A 21,699-nucleotide genomic window follows, 5' to 3' on the forward strand; every position below is an offset into this window, starting at 1 on the left:
ACTGTATGCTACAGTGAAAGAACTCTGTCCTTGGCCTTATGAAATTCTTATTTCCTTCTACACACTTAGAAAGCATTATCAGAGTTGTGAGAAGTTAAATGATGCTCTATTTTTTACTATTATTATTATTATTTTTATATCAGTGGCAGATATCTTATCTGATTTGACAAAAGGATAAGATGATAAGATATGAGCAAGAGCAGAAATGTGATATGAAATGAGAACCCAGTGAATATATACACAGTTGCAGAGATAGGTGTTTGGCAAGTAGGGGCAGTTTTGAATGCATATATCTGAGGTACATATAAATTATCACCTAGATACATTTTGAAATGTTACATCATTTCAATATTTACAATGATCCTCTGATGGGTAAGAGTGTGCCTTTTAGTTTTAGTATTGATAAAATGCTGAAAGAGGTGAAGCATTTCAGCCCTGCCTACCCACTTGCCCAAGATGACATGGTCACTAATTACTGAAGGAAATATGTGGAAAACTGATTGGCAAGACCTTTACAGTGAGAGGTACAGTGCCCAAGTGTAGAAAATTTCTTACTTTATTATTCAACCTCTGAGGGGCACAATACAGTAAATGTATGTTTGTTAGATCACAGAATATATATTTTTCTGTAAGACAAGTTTAGGTAAAAAATGGTAAATTTATTTTGTTCCATCATACTCAGTAACATTAATTACAAAGTTGAAGCAGTAGAAATCATTAATATGATTATTTGATTGTATTTACTAATAATTTTCTTTTTTCTGCTTAATACCTTGGCTAATGTCAGTGGCCTTTACCCTCTCTAATCAGCATTGTGGCAAAAAAGCTACCCATCTTACTAGAAGGAGGTTGATTTTGCCTATTCATAAAGAAAACAAAGAACTTTGATGACCTCTTCTTAGGCATTAGGACATCACATAATAATGGGAAGGAGAATTTGACTATGTTCTTCATCTCCCTGTTCCTTAACTTAAGGAGTTAAGGAGTTAAGTTAGGAAGTTAAGTTAACTTAAAAAGTTAACTTCTTAATTTTCCATTCTGTTGCCTAATTTACATGCTGTTTCTGTCTGTTTGCTTGGGTTTTCTTTGTTCACTGTCTCCGTAAGAAACTGATAAATTTTATCTAGGATAAGTCTTGAAAGTATTATCTTTACAGTGATTTGTTCATTTCAAAGTAGCCTTATATGATATGCACATCACAGAGTTTAAGCATAAATGACTAATAAAATAAAATTGGCTTAGAGAGTTTTTGTTTCTTTGTTTTGTTTTGTTTTGTTTACTTTTGTATAGAATGTTCAAAAAACAAAGCTTTGAAAAACTTCAAGGATAAAGCTGAAAACAACGGCTACTAAATGTTTTCATTTCATACGAAAGTGGTGTTGCTCTTATTACATTTTACATGGCACTTGCTTTTTATGGATGCATTAATACTTGCATTGAGTAAAATCCTCACTGTGGTACTGTTCACTGGCATTTACATTAATATCATTAATTTATCACGTTCAGTTGTTACAGTAAAAAATGCATGAATAATTAATGATAGAGTGCTAAAATAAATTGATGACACTTAAGAAGTTGTTTCTTTTTAACAGTTTTGTTAGTATTCATTGCAAAACCACCAATTGCAATTAAAATACTTTGTCATACTGTAATGTTGAGTTAATTTCCATGGAGACTGTAACATAAATGGGAACCTTGCTAGCCTGAATAGTTTGGGAGATTTCTTTGAGACCCTTGAGATTTGGCATTCATTGTTTTCTTTAAATTTGCTGTAGCATAAAATTTAAACCTGAAGTTCACTTTTGAGATATCAAACTAAGCTTAAGAATTGCTATTCATTTTTAACTGGTGTTTATGCAGAGAACATACTCATTTAAGTTATGTGGGGCCACTCATGAGCAGATTTTTTAACATTTGTATTTGAATCTATGAATCTTCAGATTGCACTAAGGGTGTGCAGGATCCACTGTATTTAGGTGTGCAGGATCCACTGTATTTAGGAACCTTGTATTTAACTGCTGTCACATTTAATTTCTTAAATTTCTTACAGTGTACAATATATTTAGTGAAGTTATTTAATAACCTTGAAAATTTCTGCTTATTCATTTTATGACGTTGTGCTTTTATAAATCCAATTCAGTTTTCTGTCACTGTCAGAAAATCGGACATATGTTCAAGTTAGCATTTGGAGTGTTACTGTCAATTAATCTTCAAAATAAGGTGCAAATCACTACTTACAGATTTTCGGTATCTGTATAAAACTGAGAATTTAATACCAGCTGGTTCAGAGTGGCCATTCTGAATCTATTTTCAAAATGAAATAGTAGTTTGGATATGAGACGTAGTCACCTTAATATATTACCTGGACATGAAATTTAAATTTCCTGTAGTCAGAAGGAACAATAATTGTTTTAAATCTCTCTTTTGCCTTCTTTCTTCATTTTAAGGTTGTGGATGCTATTATTTTTTTTCCTCCTGATAAGGTAAATAGTGTAGAGATGGTATCTCCATATTCCATTGTTAGATAGTACTAGAAAGTGGGAGGCAGAAAATAAAACACTAAAAAAAACAAGGAATACAGAAGTCCTTGCCTTGGATTTTGCCTATAATCCCCAATTAATGTAATAGGATTTGTTCTGAGAACCTGGGTAGTATCTTATGTCAGTGATGTATGGATTGAAAGCTTAGTATGCAGACCTCAGAAAGAACTTTAGTGCTCTTTAGTCTTTCCTTTCTTACTCCATTATTTTTCATAATGGAATGGTCCAAAAAATGTGGAGTAAGATATTTGTTTGCAGTGCAATGATTCAGTAAGGTCTTTGGTAAGATTTCTAACCTCATTATGATGATATTGGTTTTGCTTAAGGAACACAAGGAGAGACTTGCAAATGCTTTATTAGTGTGCTCCATTGCTGATGACATCGCTTGATTTGAAATCTATCTTGGTGAAAAAAAAAGAAAAAAAAAATAGAAAAAAAGAGAAAGAAAGGGAGAAGTCATTTCTGAACACCAGCTGAGAAAGGAAGAACATTGTTGCCAGACAAATATTTCTCCAATAAGAGTGGAGGCAACAATGATGATTACAGCAATGATAGCAAAGCCAACATCTTACTTTCTCTGTAGTATGCTTCTATTTCTAAGCAAAACTGCTCAGTCTCCTCACAGGCAGTCTTTGATGCTGTTAGCACTGAATGGGGCAGAGGGCAATAGTGTAGGTGCTCCAGACTGACTAGTTAGGTTTATGTATGTCTATTATTTTGTAATATTTGCTGTTTAGTAAAAAAAATTAAAAAATTAAAAAATAATAATAATAAAAATTAACTCTATTCTGATATGAATTTGAAAGCTAGATCCACCAAGTTTGTAGTGAGGTAAACTTAGTGGTTTTTTTGTAGGCTAAAACCAATGGGATGGGGCTAAGAGGTAAAAGACTGGCTGAAAAATTGGAGATGAAGCATTACAAAGGTTAAGACATAGTGCAACAGAGGTGCTGTGCAAATTTTACGCACGCTTCGGTTTTATGTAGCATTCACATGAATAGGAAGCTTCATCTCCTTGCATTGGTCCTGAGTTTGTATGTGAAGGTGTGCTTCAGAGCATTCATATTTCTTGTGCATTACTAAAGCCATATGCATAGGCATAGGCTTTAGAGCCTCCTCAATCAGTCAATTACTTTAATTACCAACTGTCTGAGCTCAACTTCTTCTCATATTTTATGGCCTGCTGCATCATTTTGTAAAAACAACGAAGATAATCTGTACTCAATAGAAGAGCTTTGCAGCAGGGAAGCCTTTAAACTGACAACATACTCCTTCTATTTGATCTCTGCATTGAAGATCTGTTTAAAATCCTGTCAAACCTTTTAGCAAGATGTATGGAAAAGTAGTAAAGTAAACTTTTGCATTAAACAAAGTTATTGTTACATTTTTACATGAACTGTATTTCAAAGCCTTTCAAGAATATGGATTTATTTTTGCTTTATAGCCTCCATGTTCATATTCAGGAAGTGTTTGATGATCTTCAAAAGATCTGCCTTCCACAGTTTCCTTTTTTCCTGCTATAAGTGAGACAATGAAAGAAGAAAAATAAGGTTATTTATGTAAATGGAATTTAAGTGACTTTATTAAGCAAAAGAAGAATGGCGTCAAGTGTCTGTTCCAGACCGATGTCTCTACCTGCAAGACAATGAAAGAATAGTTTAATAAGGCAGCATTTTTCCAGTCCGCTGTAGTCCCTCAACAAGGTTATAACAGACTAATCAGAAACTAGTGAAAATAAAGCATATGTACTTTCTCCTCTAAGACTTCTTACCTGTGGATGTACGGTCTTACACACTAGTAGTATTATCCATGGAATTCATAGATAGATACTTTTTATTTCATAATAAATAATAAAATTAACTTTGAAAAAGTCTCAAGGTTCAAAAGTTGTAATAAGGAATTAGGTTAATCTGTTTGTATCTTCTTGTCACATTTTGAAACATGGATTCAATATTGTACAATTTTTTTTTTTCCTTAGGAAAAAAATTTAAATTGCCTTTCCATTTAGATGCTGCAGTTTGATAAACTTTCAGGGTTTGCCAGATTTTGAGTCTAAATTAGAGCCATATCACTAACTGACAAGTGCAGAGCAAATTTAGTTTTAGTATATGCTAGTTTAAGCTTTGTTACAATCCACATAGATGGCATTAACTTTTAAAACTACTACTAACAAATCTATGTAGAGAGTTTGGAACTTCAGATTTTAGATAATCTATTTGTCCTTTAGAAACAAAAAGCACAAACCTCTGTCGCACTATGAGCACATTTTTCATAAATTAGTTAAATGGAATTAGTATTCATTACAATTCAATTGCAACACAATTTAACTGCACAAATAAAAGTGTATTCTTAAAGAAGGTCATTATCCCAGGCTCTTCATCCTCAGGTAAGAATGCACAGATATTCATTGGAAAATATCAGAAAGGCATCTTCTATTCTTAAAATACAGATGCTTAAAATCTAATGTTTAATAATGGAAATAATCGTACATATTTCTTTCTTTAAAATGTCTTAATTGTTGTTTTATAATTCTCATTCAAATTTGAGATCTGTATTAGCTGGGATACTTAATGTGAGTTACCACATCAGGTATTTCACATGAGAGAACGTGATTGTTCAGTGCTATTGCAGTGTTTAGAATCTAATTCCTTTATAGTTTAAATAATGTTTCATATTTAAATCATCCTAACTTTTTATTTACAGCCTACTTCCAATTAATCAGGCCCCTTTAATTCCAAAACAACCACCTAATGTTACGTATCTTGTTAGAGCAATATCAAGTACTATTTTATGTTTCTTCTAACAGAACATACACTTCTTTCTTTATCTCTCAGCCTCAAAAAACACTGTCTATGAGTTATGACAACTTGTCCTGTGTATTTCCTAAAGCAAAGAGAAGTTTTTCCTATTCTTCTGAATGGCAGCTTCTTTTCATTTCTTTTGACATCTAAAGAATTAGCAGGCTTTCTTGACATAAAATTCCCAACTTGCTTTTGTCTAATTTTGCTCAAAACAGGCTTTTGTACATACTCTCTGTAGAAAAATCTCTTGGATTACTGTTTTTTAGTTTTAATTTTTGAGTTTTTTTGTTTGTTTGTTTGTTTTTTTTTGTTTTTTGTTTTTTTTTTTTTCTGGCAAAGAATGTATTTAAGACACATGACCTAAAATATACATCAATTTACTTAAAGTGACAAATGAATCTTTTCTTTTTAAAGATTTAGGTGACACTGACCACGTTGATAGGAAAAAAAAAATTGTAAATTTCAATTTATTTTGCATCTTACAAAAACAAAGGTGTAGTTGGAGGGAATCTGAAAGGTGTTGTATATAATAGCTGATGTGAGTGACATATGAAGTTTTCTGTAGCCAAATAAAGACATATTTAAGGATCACTTAATAAGACTTGTCTGTTGAACTAGAGATAGTTTTTTTAAATTTTTCAGTTACTGAAAGTGGATGAGCTGTATCTCTTCCTTACTCAAAACTTTCATAGTTTAATCTTCGATCAAGACTGTATGACATCTTCCTTAACTTCCTTTGTTTCTGTAAAAATATTTTTTTAATTATAGCCAAGACCTTCTAGCAGAATGATTGTGACAGTGTGGCTAAAATCTGTCATTTCATTTTGCATAAAGAGCTAACAATTTTTCAGAGGTGGTAAAAATGGAGGTGAACATGAATATTCAAGAGTAGTAGTTTGGTAGCCAAGAGTCATGAGCCATTTCAGAATCTTATTTCCCAATTGCTTAAAGCATGAATTTCCCTGAAGAAGTGTTCTTCCTCCCCTACTTAATTTCCTATCCATTATGCTAAAAAAGTTAGCCAATAATTGCTCAGTTTGTGACTAACTGATTTTCTAATACATTTATCTGGAGCAGAAATAGGATTTGCATGCTTAAAATTCCATGGGAATAAAAATAAATTGATTTTAGGTGGCACATATTTTGGCTGTATGTGTTAATTACTGAATGAAAAAGCTTTAACAGTACTATTTACTGTAGTTATTTTAGAATAAATAACATGGCATTTCCTGTACCACTGCGTAAAATTCTAGTGCATAAAAAAGGGGAGATATGCATAAGGTCTTCCTGTTGACAAACTCACATGCTACAACTTCCTGAAGGAAGGTTGTGATGAGGAGGGGTTTGGCCTCCTCTCCCAGGCAACAAACAGGACCCAAGGAAATGCCTACAAGCTGTACCAGAGGAGGTTTAGATTAGACGTAAGGAAAAACTTTTTATCTCAGAGAATGGCCTGCCCAGGGAGGTGGTGGAGTCGCCATCCCTGGCAGTGTTCAAGAGGCATCTGGATGAGAAGCCATGAGATGGTTTAGTTGCTCATGGTAGCAAGTGGTAATGGGAAGACAGTTGGACTAGATGATCTTGTAGGTCCTTTCCAACCTTGTGATTCTATGATTCTATGAGTCTATGATATTATTGTTCATGGTTGCTGTTCTAAATTTCTAAACTCTCATGTATTTCTATATTGCACTGTGAAGGAAAGATCATACAAGTATTCATTTGAAGTCCCTATAGCATAAGATGCTTTGTGTATCTGGGCATTCATCATGAATGAAAGTTATTTGAGGTATTGGGGTGCTAGATCTGTGTAGTTTCAGACAAAGACCAAAAGATCCAAAGGTCTGGAGAGAAATGAATCTTCCATTGATTGGGCTAACATTTATCTGAAAATAAACTAATAAATAAGTAAATCCTTTAAGCCTCCTCAAGACAAAGAAATTGGGAGATCCAGTTGATGATTTACTGGCAGATATGAATGTGTTGAAAAGCTTCACCAGAACAACCTTTTGGCATGATTAAGAAGGAAATGGCAGGTTATTATATTTGCAAGTTATTTGAGAAAGGGTAATATGCACTTATAATAGAATGCACTTGGGTAGGACAGGTTGTAAGTACATGAGCGCTGACTTGATTTAGAAGAATTTTGCACTGTTACTGAATTTCAGTAAATAACTACTTGATTGCAACAGAAAAGCAGCATATTTGCTTATTGCAGAAAGTAATGTACTTTCAAAGGGTAGTAATATTACATTAACTTTATATCCTAATCTTTATTATCCTTGATTTATATATCAGCATCATTACTCACAGATAAAAATTGTCATAGTATTGAAATTTGAAGTATACATTTATCAGAATACGAAATTCGGCCATGTCCAGGTTGAGGAAGTTTCACTGTGCAATTTTTCTGTTACTGCATGTGCCTTATGGTTAACAGTGTTTAACATCCAGTCATTGAAACAAAATGTATAATGCTACATGAACACTGTGCAAGAAAAACACAGTATTTATATTTTCTGCTTCAGCATTTTACTTCTATATTTTATTTCTTTGAGGGAGGAAGGTAATGGGATATCAGTGCAACCCCAATGGAAAATAAATACTTCATCATGTATCTTTACCAGTGTGGACTGCAGCTCGGAAAGCCAACGCTATCCTGTGCTGCATGAAAAGAGAGGTGGCCAGCTGGTCAAGGGAGGTAATTGTCCCTCTCTGTTCTGCCCTCGTGGGGCCCCATCTGGAGTATTGCATCCAGGTCTGGGGCTTCCAGCACAAGAAAGATGTGGAGCTTTTGGAATGGTTCAGAGGACAACCATGAAGATGGTTCAGAGGGCTGGGGACTTTTCTCCAGCAAAGACAGTCTGAGGGAGTTGGACTTGTTTAGACTAGAGAAGAGAAGGCTCCAGGGTGACCATATCATTGTGACCTTCCAATATGTAAAGGGAGATTATAAACAGGAGGGAATTCAAATTTTTAGACAGGTAGTTAGTGATAGAATAAGGGGGGATGATTTTAAAATGAGGATTAAATGAGGATTGCTTAGAGTATTGGTACTGTAAGCACAACACATCAAGTAGTATAGGTCTAAATTTGTCTGGCATTCTTCTTGGCACTGCTTTGAACTACATTTTATAAACTTAATTATTTCCACCTACTTCCTCAAAATCAAAAATGCAAAAATAGCTATATATGCACACATGCATGCAAAAAATATGTTTATAAATCCGTATCTAATATGGATCTCATATTTGAAACATCTTTTACCAAAGAAGTGTATATAAGGTGAAATATTTAGTACATTTTTCAGTCTTCCAATGTTCTTTGTAATTTCCAAACAATGTAAAGTCACTATAGACTTGCATGCTACCTTCCCTTACAAAGGAAAAGTTCAGCTACCTGAGGTTTGGTGACGGACTAACTTTCAGCACTCTGCTCTCTGTTAAGAAAGGGGAAGACAAATCTCTAATGCAGAAAGTGATCTCTAACTTATCTGTTAAATCAAGAATCCTGAGCCAATTTACAGTAGATTTCCTCCTTCACCTTGCATAAGGAGAGGCTAAACGTAGTGGAAAAATACTCCAAAAGTATGGCTATTTCCTTTCTTTACTCCTTTCTTATTTTCTTCCACCTTTTCATGCATTCCTCACAGTCTCCTTCTCCTTCTTTTTCCTTTCTGTCTTTCTTTGGTTTTATTGAAGAGAGGAAGTACAGAATAATTCACTGGCTTCGGCCTCTTCAAAAGTGAAAAGTACATAACTTTGATCAGTGTGTGTCAAGGCCTCTGAAATTTCAAATCCAAGATTTTTAGATACTTGATATGTAAATATGAAACATGCATTATTCCCTGAATATGTTTAAAATAATTTGTTTATTTTCAGATATATCTTTCTTGTGTATCTTCATACTGTATTTTCAGAATGATTCTTTGCACATATAATGGATAAAGTATACGCATGTTCACCTAAAATTGTAAACCCACACTTCCAAAAATGAATATCATAATGTCCTATAAGCCTTAAGACTGTTTTTAAAATTTGTAGGAAAAATAAAGAAAGAGACAATTTTAAACAATCACTCTTTTTCTCTAAAAAAATCTGTTGGCTTATGATTGTACATTAATGTATCAGTATTTTACCTTAACTGAGAGTTTTATAAGGTGTTTTTAGGCCATTTTAAATCACTTTGAGTATATGTTTGAACAATGTATCACTATTCTTTTTTATTTCTTTGTATGTTTTCATTTCTGTGATGAAATGCACATTTCAGATTTGGAATAGTCCTTATTTAGAACTTAACCTGAGCCAACAGGCTGAAACACGCAATTCTTCCTCTTTTCCTTACTGTGTAGTAGTACCTAAACTCTACTCCCAGAAGTGTCTCTAAGTTCATGCTACCAGTGGCTGTAAAGAGGACTTTCCCTCTATTTACCTAAAAAAGGAGCTGTTTGGTGCTGACTAACATCAATATTTATTTATTTATTTATTTATTTTGTTTCATATCTAGTGGAAATACTATTTCGGATGCTTTTGATTTATTGCCAAACTAATTTATCTCAGCAGATTATTCTCTGCTTTTTCTAGTACTTATTTCAACAGAATAATTTTATGGAATTTTTATGGAGTCCAGCTGAGCTGAATAACAGATCAGCCTAATGTGAGGACCAAGAGATAGTTAGGTGCTAGATAAAAGCTGTTAAGTGCACGTTAACCTACTGAAGTGCAAGGGATAGCAACTTTGATAGGGTTTTTAGGTGTTTGTACTGTAAATAAAATACAATAGAAATGTATTTTTTTCTAGGTATCCATAGCAAGTTAGTTATTGTAGGGGCTAAATATTTCTGAATATTGCCCATATTTTCTTGAAATGGATAATTCACTTTGTGTGTGTGTGTGTGTGTGTGTCTGTCTGTCTGTCTGTTTTCTTTAGCTGAATGTGGAGCAACTGTCTCTGGAAATGAAGGAACATTGTTGTCTCCAAATTTTCCATCTAACTATGACAACAACCATGAATGTATCTATAAAATTGAAACAGAGGCTGGAAAAGGGATCCATCTTAGAGCAAGGAGTTTTCAGCTGCACGAGGGAGACATTATTAAGGTAAAAAGAAAATTGTTTTACTTTCTGGTGTGCTCAACATTCACATTATATGAATGACCCAACTTTCCACACTAACCATTTTGTCCTTCATTTGTATTTTTGCACTGGATTTAAATCATTACTGAATATAGGGGATATTAAATGTTCAATTGTATGTACAGAAATATTAGAGTATTTACACTGGATATAAATCTGAATAGAAAATCTAAAATGTGTACTTGGATTTTGAAAGCTAAAGTGTCTGTTGTTTTTCTATGCATGGTGATACTTGTAAACATAGCTCTGGGATTGCTTTGAAGAAGGATGGTTTTTTAATAGTAGAATACTTTTGTTTTCTTATTTGTCCTTGCGCATAATAGGCAATTTTGGAAAAAATAACTTAATTTGCCCATTTGGATAGAAAGAAGCCAGCCAATACATGTTATTGTAATTGCTCTTGGTACGTTGTATTTCGCTAGGCGTCCTTTCCTGAGAAGGGAGTTGGACTAGATGGCCTGATTCTACAATACTGTAATATTGGCTAGAACTATAACTATAGAAGGTGGCTTATTTTCTTTTACTCTTTGCAGGTAACCTTTGAAACACATACTAAGAAACTGCAAATTTTGAAACTGTACTTTTCTACAGTTTATTAATCATCTTTTTAATTTAAATAATGACTGCCATATTCTTTTATGTATTGGAAATCATGACATTCATCTGGAATGTTGAACATATTACTTTTTCAAGTTTATGTTTCTAATTTTTCAGATTTAATTGATACTCAAATTACTGAATGCTGTCAGTTCAGTTAGTAGCTTGATGACTGCGGATATCAGGGTATCACAGCAACTCATTTAGCATGTTATTTCTAACCTGATCTTACTATTTTCATTTGTACTTTCCACAAATATTTTAAGATAACTTTATTATAAAGCAAATTTTTCTTGCCATACTTTTATCTATTATTCCATCTCCTTACGTAAATGTATGACAATTTTAATGAATACATTTCCTGTATTGTCCCTTTAAGTACTGTCTTTACTAATACAGGACATGCATATCTTTATCATATGTTTGTTCTTTTTAGCAAGGTGCAGACTGGATTAAACTATGAAATAGACAAATCTTTAAAAATCTCAAACAGTATTCAAATGTTACAGTTAAAAGAACAGTGTTTTCTCCATCTTTACTCACAAGTCACTGATAATAAAGGCCTGCCATGCTGAATTCAATGCTGCAAGATCTTTTCTTTTGGCTTTTCTTTTAGATCAAAGAGAACTGAGTAGGTAGGCAAAGTGTTGTTCTTTGCTCCCACATTCCTTGATTTGGCAGTGTAGATCCCATAAAGCTCTGAATAGATGCAGTAGACACAGAAGAATGTACTTAATTGTCCACTGACCAGCTTTGATACTGTACTTAAGATTCTCAAAGCTTTATACGTACCTAGTTTTATAAATAATTTAATAGACTGCCTGAACAACAACAATAAAATCTTAGAAAACCCTAAGCTATCAACTAACTCAATTATCCTTCAGAACTTTTCATGAGTAATGACAAGAATGCTTAGAGTTATTCTCTGGAGATGTAAGAAAGATTTAATAGTGAGAGAGCTGTTGTGAGCTATCTGTCGTATACTTTCTTCTTTCATATGTGTGTTAGCACATTGTTCCTGAAGAAGCATAGCAAGTAAAGGCAAAATTGTTGCTATGTCTGAACTGCAAGGCCTGTTTTATATTTCTGAGGCAACTGGCATAGCACAACTGCTATCCATGCAATTAAACTCTCCCACCATAAGATCTTTATAACTTGCATTTTCAGAAGTAATGTCTATTCCCTATCCAATTCCATGTCGGGATGTCCTTGTACATAAGTCTGTAGTAGTCAGCCCTTGATCTATGAAAGCACTAATATCTTAACTAGATATTACCTGGAAGACTTCCATTTGGAGCAGGCCAATATCTTGACTGAAAATGTGGTGAAGGTTAAACTGAGCATACAGTTGACTGTTAATATTTGAGATTTTTTTTTTTTTTTTTAATATATATTAGTGACAGACTGGCTAGAATATCTTAGAGTTCAGATTTTATATACATTTCTATGCAGCTTCTTATTTATTTTATGAAATAAGAATAAGAAATAATTAACCTATAGAAGATATCTTTCTAGGCTGAAATGTTCTTTGAGGTCTTGCAGTGCATCATGAGATTATATTGACTGCTTGCTTGACACTAAGGAGAGATATTCTGTGGTGATTTAAAATCTGCCAGCTGGAAGCAGAGAATAATCTAGCAGCTTAGCATAGGATGCCAGCAAGAAGAATTTTGTTTTCCAGATCAGTACCAGTTATCTTACAGAACTAAGAATTACCTTGGTAAGTTGACTGAAATGTCCACCTGGCTCAGTATTCTTTCTCTAATAAAGATAATGGGACAGTATTATTTAGCTAAAATAAACAAGCCTGGCTGCTTGTCTGTGCTCCATTCCCTTATGTTCCCCTAGTATCTACAGCTGTTGGGTAAAGTAAGATTACATTTTGCTATCTATTCTCTTCATCTTTTATGGACATGTCTTTGAATTCAGGTAGCCATTTGAATCACTTGATACTATGTACCTGTTCTGCAACAATAAATCCTGAAATTTCAGGTAGTACTGTGTAAAGAAACACATACATCTCCTCCATACAGGAGAGATGTCCTCCTGGAGCACATCCAAAGGGGGGCCACATAAATGTTCCCAGGTATGGAAGAACACCTCCCCTATGAGGACAGGCTCAGAGAGCTGTGGCTGTTCAGCCTGGAGAAAAGAAGGCTCTGAGGAGACCTGAGAGTGGCCTTTCAGTATCTATAAGAAAGAGGGGAGACTCTTTAGCAGGGTTTGTTTTGACAGGACAAGGGGAAATGATTTCAAACAGAGGGGAGATTGGACATAAGAAGTTTTTTTTACAGTAAGAGTAGTCGAAGTGGTCAAAGCGAAATTTTAAAAGCATTTTTGTTTGGGATGCTGTGGAGTTCAGGAAAATATCAATTTTTAATTGTAAATATGTCTCCTATCAGAATGTGAAACTACAATTTAAGAAAATCCAGTCAGCATTTAGTTCTCCTTTAGGTGTTTTTACATTCTGGTAGCGGATGCACATACATTAGCACTATTACTGTACTGAGATTTTTCTTCACAAATAATAGTAGCACGGTCCTCATCCCTGCATGTTTTCACCCTAGCAGTTGCAAGCACTTCTCTCTCAGTTCCTCACAAATGTTTAGGAGAAATAAAGCTTCCCTAAATGTCCTGGATACATTTATCTTAGTGCACTAAACAATGCTGTGATCATTCTCTACTGTCCCCAAGGCCAAGTTCCACAGCCTGAATACATCCGTAAAATTAAACTCTTATAAAACAAGGTGGCTCACTTAAACCTCCTCTTGGAAACAGTCCCTGGGCTCTGCATCTCTTCTGTACCCTCAGGAAAGATTTGTGAGGGTGTCAGTAGGTCTGCATTAACTGTTTGCCAAGGATGTCCTAACCATAAATATTGTGTAGGACAATCAAGTTGCACCTGCACTCTGGCACTCTTTACTTGCTTTTAAAATATAAAACTAGCTTGAACTGCATATGTTTAAATGGGTATGCTGTTGGCACAAGTACAAATTCTAAAAGTCACCTGAATATTGAGGTTAAGTAGTACACAGGAAATAAAAAATAATTTGCAAAGTATTTCTGACATTAGTAAGATTGCATGCATGAGAAGGGGTAAAGATGAGTGATTTCAAGGAAGAACATACTGCAGAGTTAATGACTGTAAGTCACAGGCAAATCTTTCTATAAATGTAGCAAAGTTTGAACTTGATTTAGGGGGATAAACATCAGAGCTCAAGTAAAGAAATAGAAACAATTTTTAAGTTTATAATTAAACAATATTTAGATCAGCTGATTATTTTAAAGCTTACCCTTTCTTACTTGCTGATGCCTGAGCTTCCTGGTCTCTCTGTTTTAACAAGCTGTTGAAATTCTTAATTCTTTAAACTGATTCCTTGTGGTAGAATCTCTGTCTCACTGCAAATTTATTAGAGGCAATGGTGACCAAAATATAATTTCAGGTCTTTTAGCTCTTTGGTCAAATATCTTCCTTTTTGCTTCATGACAGAGGAAAAAAAAAAAAGAGTACTTGGTAATTGGAGTATGTCAATTATATTTGAAATTGGTTGTCCTACACAAGTAGGGCATATGCATTACAGTGACAATGTTAATAAAAGTGTGTTAGTATGTTCCTGGCTCTAGAGACAATCACACATGGCAGATCTCCTTCAAACACCAGAACACCGAGGTTGCACACCAGATGCCTGCTGGAAGTAGTCCTTGGCCCATACTAGTTGCCAAACCATGACCAAAAATTGTTTGGGAGAATGCTGGCTGGTTTGGAGTAAGCCTTTTCCAAGGGCAATTCAAATAAATTATTATCAAATTTATTATTTGTGTGGGTGGTTGAGATTTAATCCTTATATTGATCACCGGTCTCACTTACTAGACTAGAGATGTACCGCGTGTAATGTTAACAGCAGCCACTTTCATGTGACTCCTCATGTCTCATTTTTATTTCATAAAATGGCATTTTCATTTGTACCTTGATTAATCTTGACAGACATTATGATTTAACTTGCTGATTGCCAGGTAGCAAGAGTATCTGCAAAATCAGTAACAGAATATCTTTAGAGCAGGACATCTAAGGACAATCATAGTTACTAACTTATTTTTCTTTTAAACATGAATTAAAGTCCCCTTTATGTTAGCACTATTTATTTCTTTTAGAGAGTACTTACTATTAATGCCAGTTAAAAGTCCATCTTTTCATTCAAACTAATAAATGAAACTCTGAAGCCAAGTAAAATATATCTCTGTGTTTTGAATATATGAGGAGAATGGCATTCAGAAATCTTGGAGTGAATGCGTTGGGCTGTTTTTATATAGTAGATTTCCAGCTCTGATATAGCATAATCAGGCAGTGAAAGAGTTCTATAATTCTGGCCTTCTGGCAACAGTAGAAGTTGGAGGTATTATTTTGATATTGGTAGTACAGCTATGAATGGCAATGGCTTATCTACGTGCCCTAGCATAGGACAATTTTTGCCTTAGTTATAAAGACGGCATGTTGTTCTGTGAGTGAATAGTGCAATGTATTATTGTACAAAATCTTTTTTAAGGGAAAGTTCTTATTTATGTATATTTATGAACCAAAGTTTTTGATTTTATCTTAAAAAATCTTTTTTGTATTATTTTTTGTTATTGTTAATAGCAGCACATATTATGAATCTGCTACTTTGAGAACGTTCACTTATTGACGGTACAGTGGTATTTTCCTGGGAAAATAGCTGTGCTTCTGAGTATTGGACATTCAAATAGGAAAATGTTTTCGGTAACTCAGATGCAGGAATTTAGGTTGTTAAGTCAGTCACCACCTCCTTCTGGCTGGAATCAGGATAAATCCTCATTATACCACAAGGTCTGAGAATGAAGAGATGAAGACCTAGAGCTTGAGATATTTGTTGCAACTTTTGCACCAGATTTATGTGATTACTTAAGGAAATTGGCATTTAGGGTGAATTGCCCTTCTCTTCAGCTTAGAAACCAGAGGATCACTTTCATTACTTCTGTAAAAATGTCCACATGATGAACTTTGGAAGTGTGAAACAGACTTTATATTTGTCTATTTTTTTTTAAATAAAAAAAATATAGGTGATTATTTTTTTTTAATTCAAGAAGAACTTATATTTTTAAGTTTGGGGGATTTTTTAGACAAAAACAAAACAAAAAAACAAAAAAAAAAACCAAAACAAACAACAACAACAAAAAAAACAAAACAACAGAAGACAACTTGGGACTTCATATCTTTCAAGGCTTCCCAATAATCAAAAGTAATTTTTCACCCGCTAACAAATTCTTGCTCTTCATATTTGTCCTGTATTTGTGAACACTCAAAATGACATTCATTCTAGAATTTGAAAGATGATAGAGTTTAATATTAATGTTGTCTTCAACTGAAACTTTTAGGTAAAATAACATAGTAAATAAGAACATCTCCACACTTATGTTGGAAACAGGCTCACAAATTTTCTTTTAAGACCAGTATTTCTTTTTGTTAAAACCTAGAGTAAATCAAAAAGTATTGTGATTCAGAGTCTGAAGTAAAAAGTGATATATTTACTTAAATACCTCATTTCTGCTTTTTGATATCAGAGGTGAAAGAACAGAGTGAAATGGAGTTTGCCTCTTTCACGTTTACTTCAAGAGTGATTTCAGAAATTATACTTCTATTAGACTTTGGAAGTGATCATTGAAAATAAATCTGAAGTTTTAAAACCTTGGAAGATAGGGTAATATACTAGTTTCTTCAAGATGAACTCACAAAACTGTGGAAGAAAAAAGTTCTAAAACATCTTAGAGGGTGACAGAATATATTTTATTATTTTACTGAATGTTATAACAGGGAAACATAATTTTTAGAGCGGTATATACCTCCACAAGAAGTTTGCAATGCATGGCTAACTTTGGAAGTGTTGTATAAAGTTTTTCAGATATGCAGATTCACATATTCAAATGTCCAGTTTTATACTATTATTTTGCTTCTACAAGGTGTATGATGGAAAAGACAGTTCTTCTCGTTCTCTGGGTGCCTTCACCAAGAATGAAATGGTGGGAGTTATCCTTAACAGCACCTCTAACCACCTGTGGATAGAGTTTAATACCAATGGATCTGATACTGACCAAGGATTTCAGCTCACTTATACAAGTAAGTAGCTAACAAAGGTGGTCTGATTGACACATATATTTGTACATTTGCATAGTGCACTTACTCCACACTTTGCGTGTAATTAATAACTAGCTTTTTTCCAATAGATATAAACATAAACTTTGCTGAGACTCCACTGAATCTCTAAGTACCCTTTACCTTCAATGTATTGTCTTTTATATCAGTTTTCATATACTGCTTGTGAATCCTTCAGAATGAAGTATCTTGTTTCAAATTGTCTTGTAGTATTAAGAGGAGCTTTGGCACAGAAATGGAATCATGGCCCTTTATATAAAATCTGGTGGCTTCCCTTTGGATTAGAGTCAGTCATGCAATAAGCAGAAATCATTCAGTTTCCCTTCTGTTTTTCTGCTCTGCCTGGTAAATCTTACCTTGCTACTCTTACTTATTTATTTATTTTTGTCAGAACTGGGAAGGAAAAGGTTACTTCAACTGTGATATGTCTCAAACTGATGTTTGTCTTGAAAAGCATAAACAGTATTTTACAGAATCTTTAAACAGTGATGCTAACAAAATGGTGTACCCAAGGAAGACCTTTTTCCTACTTCTTCATAAGATTTTTCATTTTTTTAGTTTCTTTTTTTTTTTTAACCAGATACCTCATTGATATCATATGTGCTCATTTTGCAGAAATTCATATTGCAGTGTTTACCTGTAATGAGATTTATTCCTGTCTGCTCTAATATTTGAGGGTCCCATTTGTAAATACAGTGCAGTTTCTTAATTTTCACATGTATTTTCAGGAAGCCAAATTCAAGACAATACATTTGTGAGAGAGTAAATATCTAACTGGGTGGTTATATTGACTGTAAAAACAATTTAATGCTATTTCCCATCACGGTAGTGTTGAGCTTTTCACCATTTATATATTAATACAAGCATAAGATTTAATATTTTGAGATGCTTTGAAAATTGGCTGCACTGCTGACTCCCATTCATTGGGGAATCCAGTCCATGCATTATTTTGAAGATCACTATACAAGAAATTTATATTCATTATTAGATGGGATTTTTATTTTTATTTTTAATCTTTTGGGGCAACTCCAACACAGTTACTAAACAAATGCATTCATGTTTGATAAATGCATCAAATACAAAATGATAATTATCTCTTTGGATTAATCAAGTTGTAGTTCACAGCTGGAAGTACAATTTCCCTAAAAGATTATTCTGCAGTTTATTCAGTCACTTATCGGATAGAAATGTGCCAGATACTTTAAAATTACTCAATGAAAGATAAAGGGCTATTCAAATATGATCTCACTGAAGGATATAAGAAATATATATTCTGGAGTGAATGAAAATGATTAATATTGTTTATAAAGAGCTAAGAAAAGTGCTAGAAAAAGTAATAGTGTAATAAATCTAGTGGTAAATCAATTCTGATTATTGCCTGGTTGCTTTGTTTTGACTTCCTGCAAGGGTATATCAGTTGCCTATAACTTTTTTTTTTGTTGTCTTTGTAGTGCTTTTCCTCCTATTAATGCTGTCAGCAGTCAGATCAGTGTAGCTGTGGAGTTCGAATTTTAGAACAACTGCAACATGTTATTAAAAAGACCTATTTAAAGATTTTTGTAATAGTTCTACACAACTGATTTTCCATATTTTTAACCTCATGAATTCTGTGAATGATACTAAATTACAAATAGGAAGTAGAAAAAGCTAATGATCCATAAGAACTAAAGCAAGCTTAAAGAAACTTTCATTTCTGTTTCCAGAATATTGGTACTGAAATACTAGAACCATTCTATAAACTCAGAATCTGAGTAGCTTTTATGAACTGTATAAATTAGAATATAAAATCTTAAGAGGAAAATTATGAACGATTTAAGTTCTAATGAAATGTGCAATATACGAGATTGCTTCAGGCTAAGAACAATAGTGAATGGAAACTAGAAATTATAGTTTTTTTTTTTTTTTTTTTTTAATCCGTAACTACAAAATAGCTTCAAGGAAATGAATTTATAGTGGATGGAGAGACTTTTTTGTTGTAATGGATGGTGAAGCAATCTGTAATCTTTCTCAAGTATTTTAAGAGCTGTGAAATACTATGTTTGTCTGAGGACTAAAGTTATAGTAAGCATATTTAAAGGAATTCCAATTATTTGAATATGAGCACTCATTTTATTCTTAGGAAGGAGGCCAAAATTGTACTTTTTTTTTTTTAATTATTAGTCCTCTTAAGGACTAATAATCCTTAATTATAAATCCTTAGTCCTTTTAATTAATAAATCCTTAGTCCTTTTAAGCAGAGCTTGCAGAGTTCTTTGCCTCATTCTTTGTGTGAAGGATTCAAGGAACTAAATAGGACTTTTAAGATGGTTTTAGATCTCTTAAAGTGAATGTAAAAAGAAATCTGCATGAAAAAAAGTAGAAGTTTATACATCTTGTAACCACAGCATTCTATGGTGAGTGCTAATAATTTGAATGAAAAAAATACCAATTCCTCTTTCATAAGTCCAGACTGATACACTGGGACATTTTTTTCATACATTCTGGTATACAAGTTGCCGATTTGTGTTGTTAAATAGTAGTATTTAACATTAAATTGACATGTAAGTTAAAATGGCATCTTAAGGATGCCCTGAAGTGATGCAAAAATAAAAGCAAAACACAGCTGTCTAGTAGAAATACCAGGCTGCAACTTTAAATAAGGAGCAATGCAGTGCAGTCTCTCTATAACAAGCAGGACAGTCTCCCTGCAGTGTTTTAACTACTCCACTGTCACAGCTCTCACAAGAGGTATTTTAATGCTGTGTTCACTCATCATGTGGAGAGCTTAACATAAGGAAGCTTCTGTCAGACGTGCTTCCTTACTACTGCTCTTTAATCCTCATTCACCGATTGTAGTCTTGTCTTTTCTTGGCTACTGGCGAAAACAAATACAGCCCTTCCACACTGTATCGTACATTTTGTACAGGTGTACCCTCACATTGAGTTCTGTATAATGCTGACTGCTCTGTGTGGAGTTTTACAGGTCACAGAAAACTCAGCACTATACTTTTGCAGTGATCACTCTGCGAAGATAACTTGTACAGTAATTTCACTTGCATCACATTCAGTTGTACACAGTTTCTGTTTATCAGTTGCTGTGTTGTTGGTTATCATTTAAAGACCTGTCTTACCTATATATCCAAAATTCTTAGCAAATAATTAAAACACTAAGACAATCTTTGTATCTCAAAAGGAAGACTGCAAAAGAGACAGTGTCTAACTCCTTTTCAAATCCCTGCCCATCATTGCTTTCTTTCTTCAGTAAAACACTTTTTTTTTGTTTTGTTTTGTTTTTCCACAGAGTTGAGGAGAAAAGGCTCTTTCTCTTCATAGCATTCACTAGAGCTCTTAAAATTCATTTATTTTCATTGTGCCAGATGTTTATTTCCATGATACCATTCAACCAATCTACTCAGAAGTACCTCTGAGCTGTGATGTGTAAGAAACATTACCCCTATGTAGAACTGCTCTTTTGACTTTCTGCAGTCCTGAAGGGTTTTACCAAGTTCTGTGTGTCGGCAGTAGCCTTTCTGAGATCACATGAAGTTGCTCTCTGCTCTTATCCAAACATCTACTTTCTAAGGAGCAACTTATCTATCTCTCTATGGCAATTTCATGGTTCCTCAGTCCTGTGCAGGATATAATAGAAGCAGAATATCTACAAAATAAGCCTTGGAGTTCACTGTACTGAGTCAGTGGAAGGATCCTGGAATACATACAGATACTATCTGTAGGAATGTGCCTAGCTGCACTGTACAACCCAACAGTATGTTTTACCTCACAACAGACTCCTGGATATGTAAGAAACATGCAGAATTAGTTCCAGACTTTAATATAAAAGTCTGAAAACCAGTCAGAGATTTGTCATATAATCTGTATTTAGATTTTAACTTAAAGGCCTTTAACTTGTCTGTTCCAGAAAATGTGGTATGGATTAAAAATGAAGTGTTATGTTAGTTCCTGAACTCATCTTTTATTTGTATCCTCTTTTTTCTTATTACATGAAATTGGATGTTTTCCTGCAATTCTCTCCTAAGATAGAAATGACAGCTGGAAAACAAAAATCAGTATGGATTTCTCTTCACAAAATTGCATTCTGAGTGTACACTCAGATCTTAACTATATGCTACTGTCAATCAGTTTTGAATTCATGACCATTTCACTCACTAAATGCAGAACTCTGGGAGAGTGACATTTCTACCAAAGACTGTGCAAGATCCAGGGCCGTGATGGATCTTATGCATCAGGATTTGCATTCTATCTAGTTTGCCTAAAGGGAAACAGATTAAGAATTGTGCATTGATTTTTTTTTTATTATTATTTTTTTTAGTGCCGTATTTGCATATATTATACTCTACATTTAACGAGTACACTTTGCAGTTTTATAGTACTTTTTCATTTCATCCCAAGACAGTCTTTTCAGATGAAGAAGTGAAATTGAAAGGATTATGTATTGATATGTTATTTATCACAAAGATGTCTGA

The 21,699-nt window shown here is 33.7% G+C and overlaps 1 protein-coding gene across 2 annotated transcripts in view; it reads left to right on the forward strand.

Annotated features, from left to right (window-relative positions):
* CSMD1 (CUB and Sushi multiple domains 1) overlaps positions 1-21,699 on the forward strand; it is a 1,033,500-nt gene that overhangs the window by 825,002 nt on the left and 186,799 nt on the right. For both annotated transcript variants that reach the window (XM_015284920.4, XM_015284921.4), the window contains exons 22-23: positions 10,268-10,437; positions 17,044-17,200. In XM_015284920.4, the coding sequence (XP_015140406.2) occupies positions 10,268-10,437; positions 17,044-17,200 (327 nt within the window). The remainder of the gene's footprint in view (positions 1-10,267; positions 10,438-17,043; positions 17,201-21,699) is intronic.

The sequence above is a fragment of the Gallus gallus genome, chromosome 3, assembly GCF_016699485.2.
Source record: "Gallus gallus isolate bGalGal1 chromosome 3, bGalGal1.mat.broiler.GRCg7b, whole genome shotgun sequence".
Lineage (NCBI taxonomy): Eukaryota > Metazoa > Chordata > Aves > Galliformes > Phasianidae > Gallus > Gallus gallus.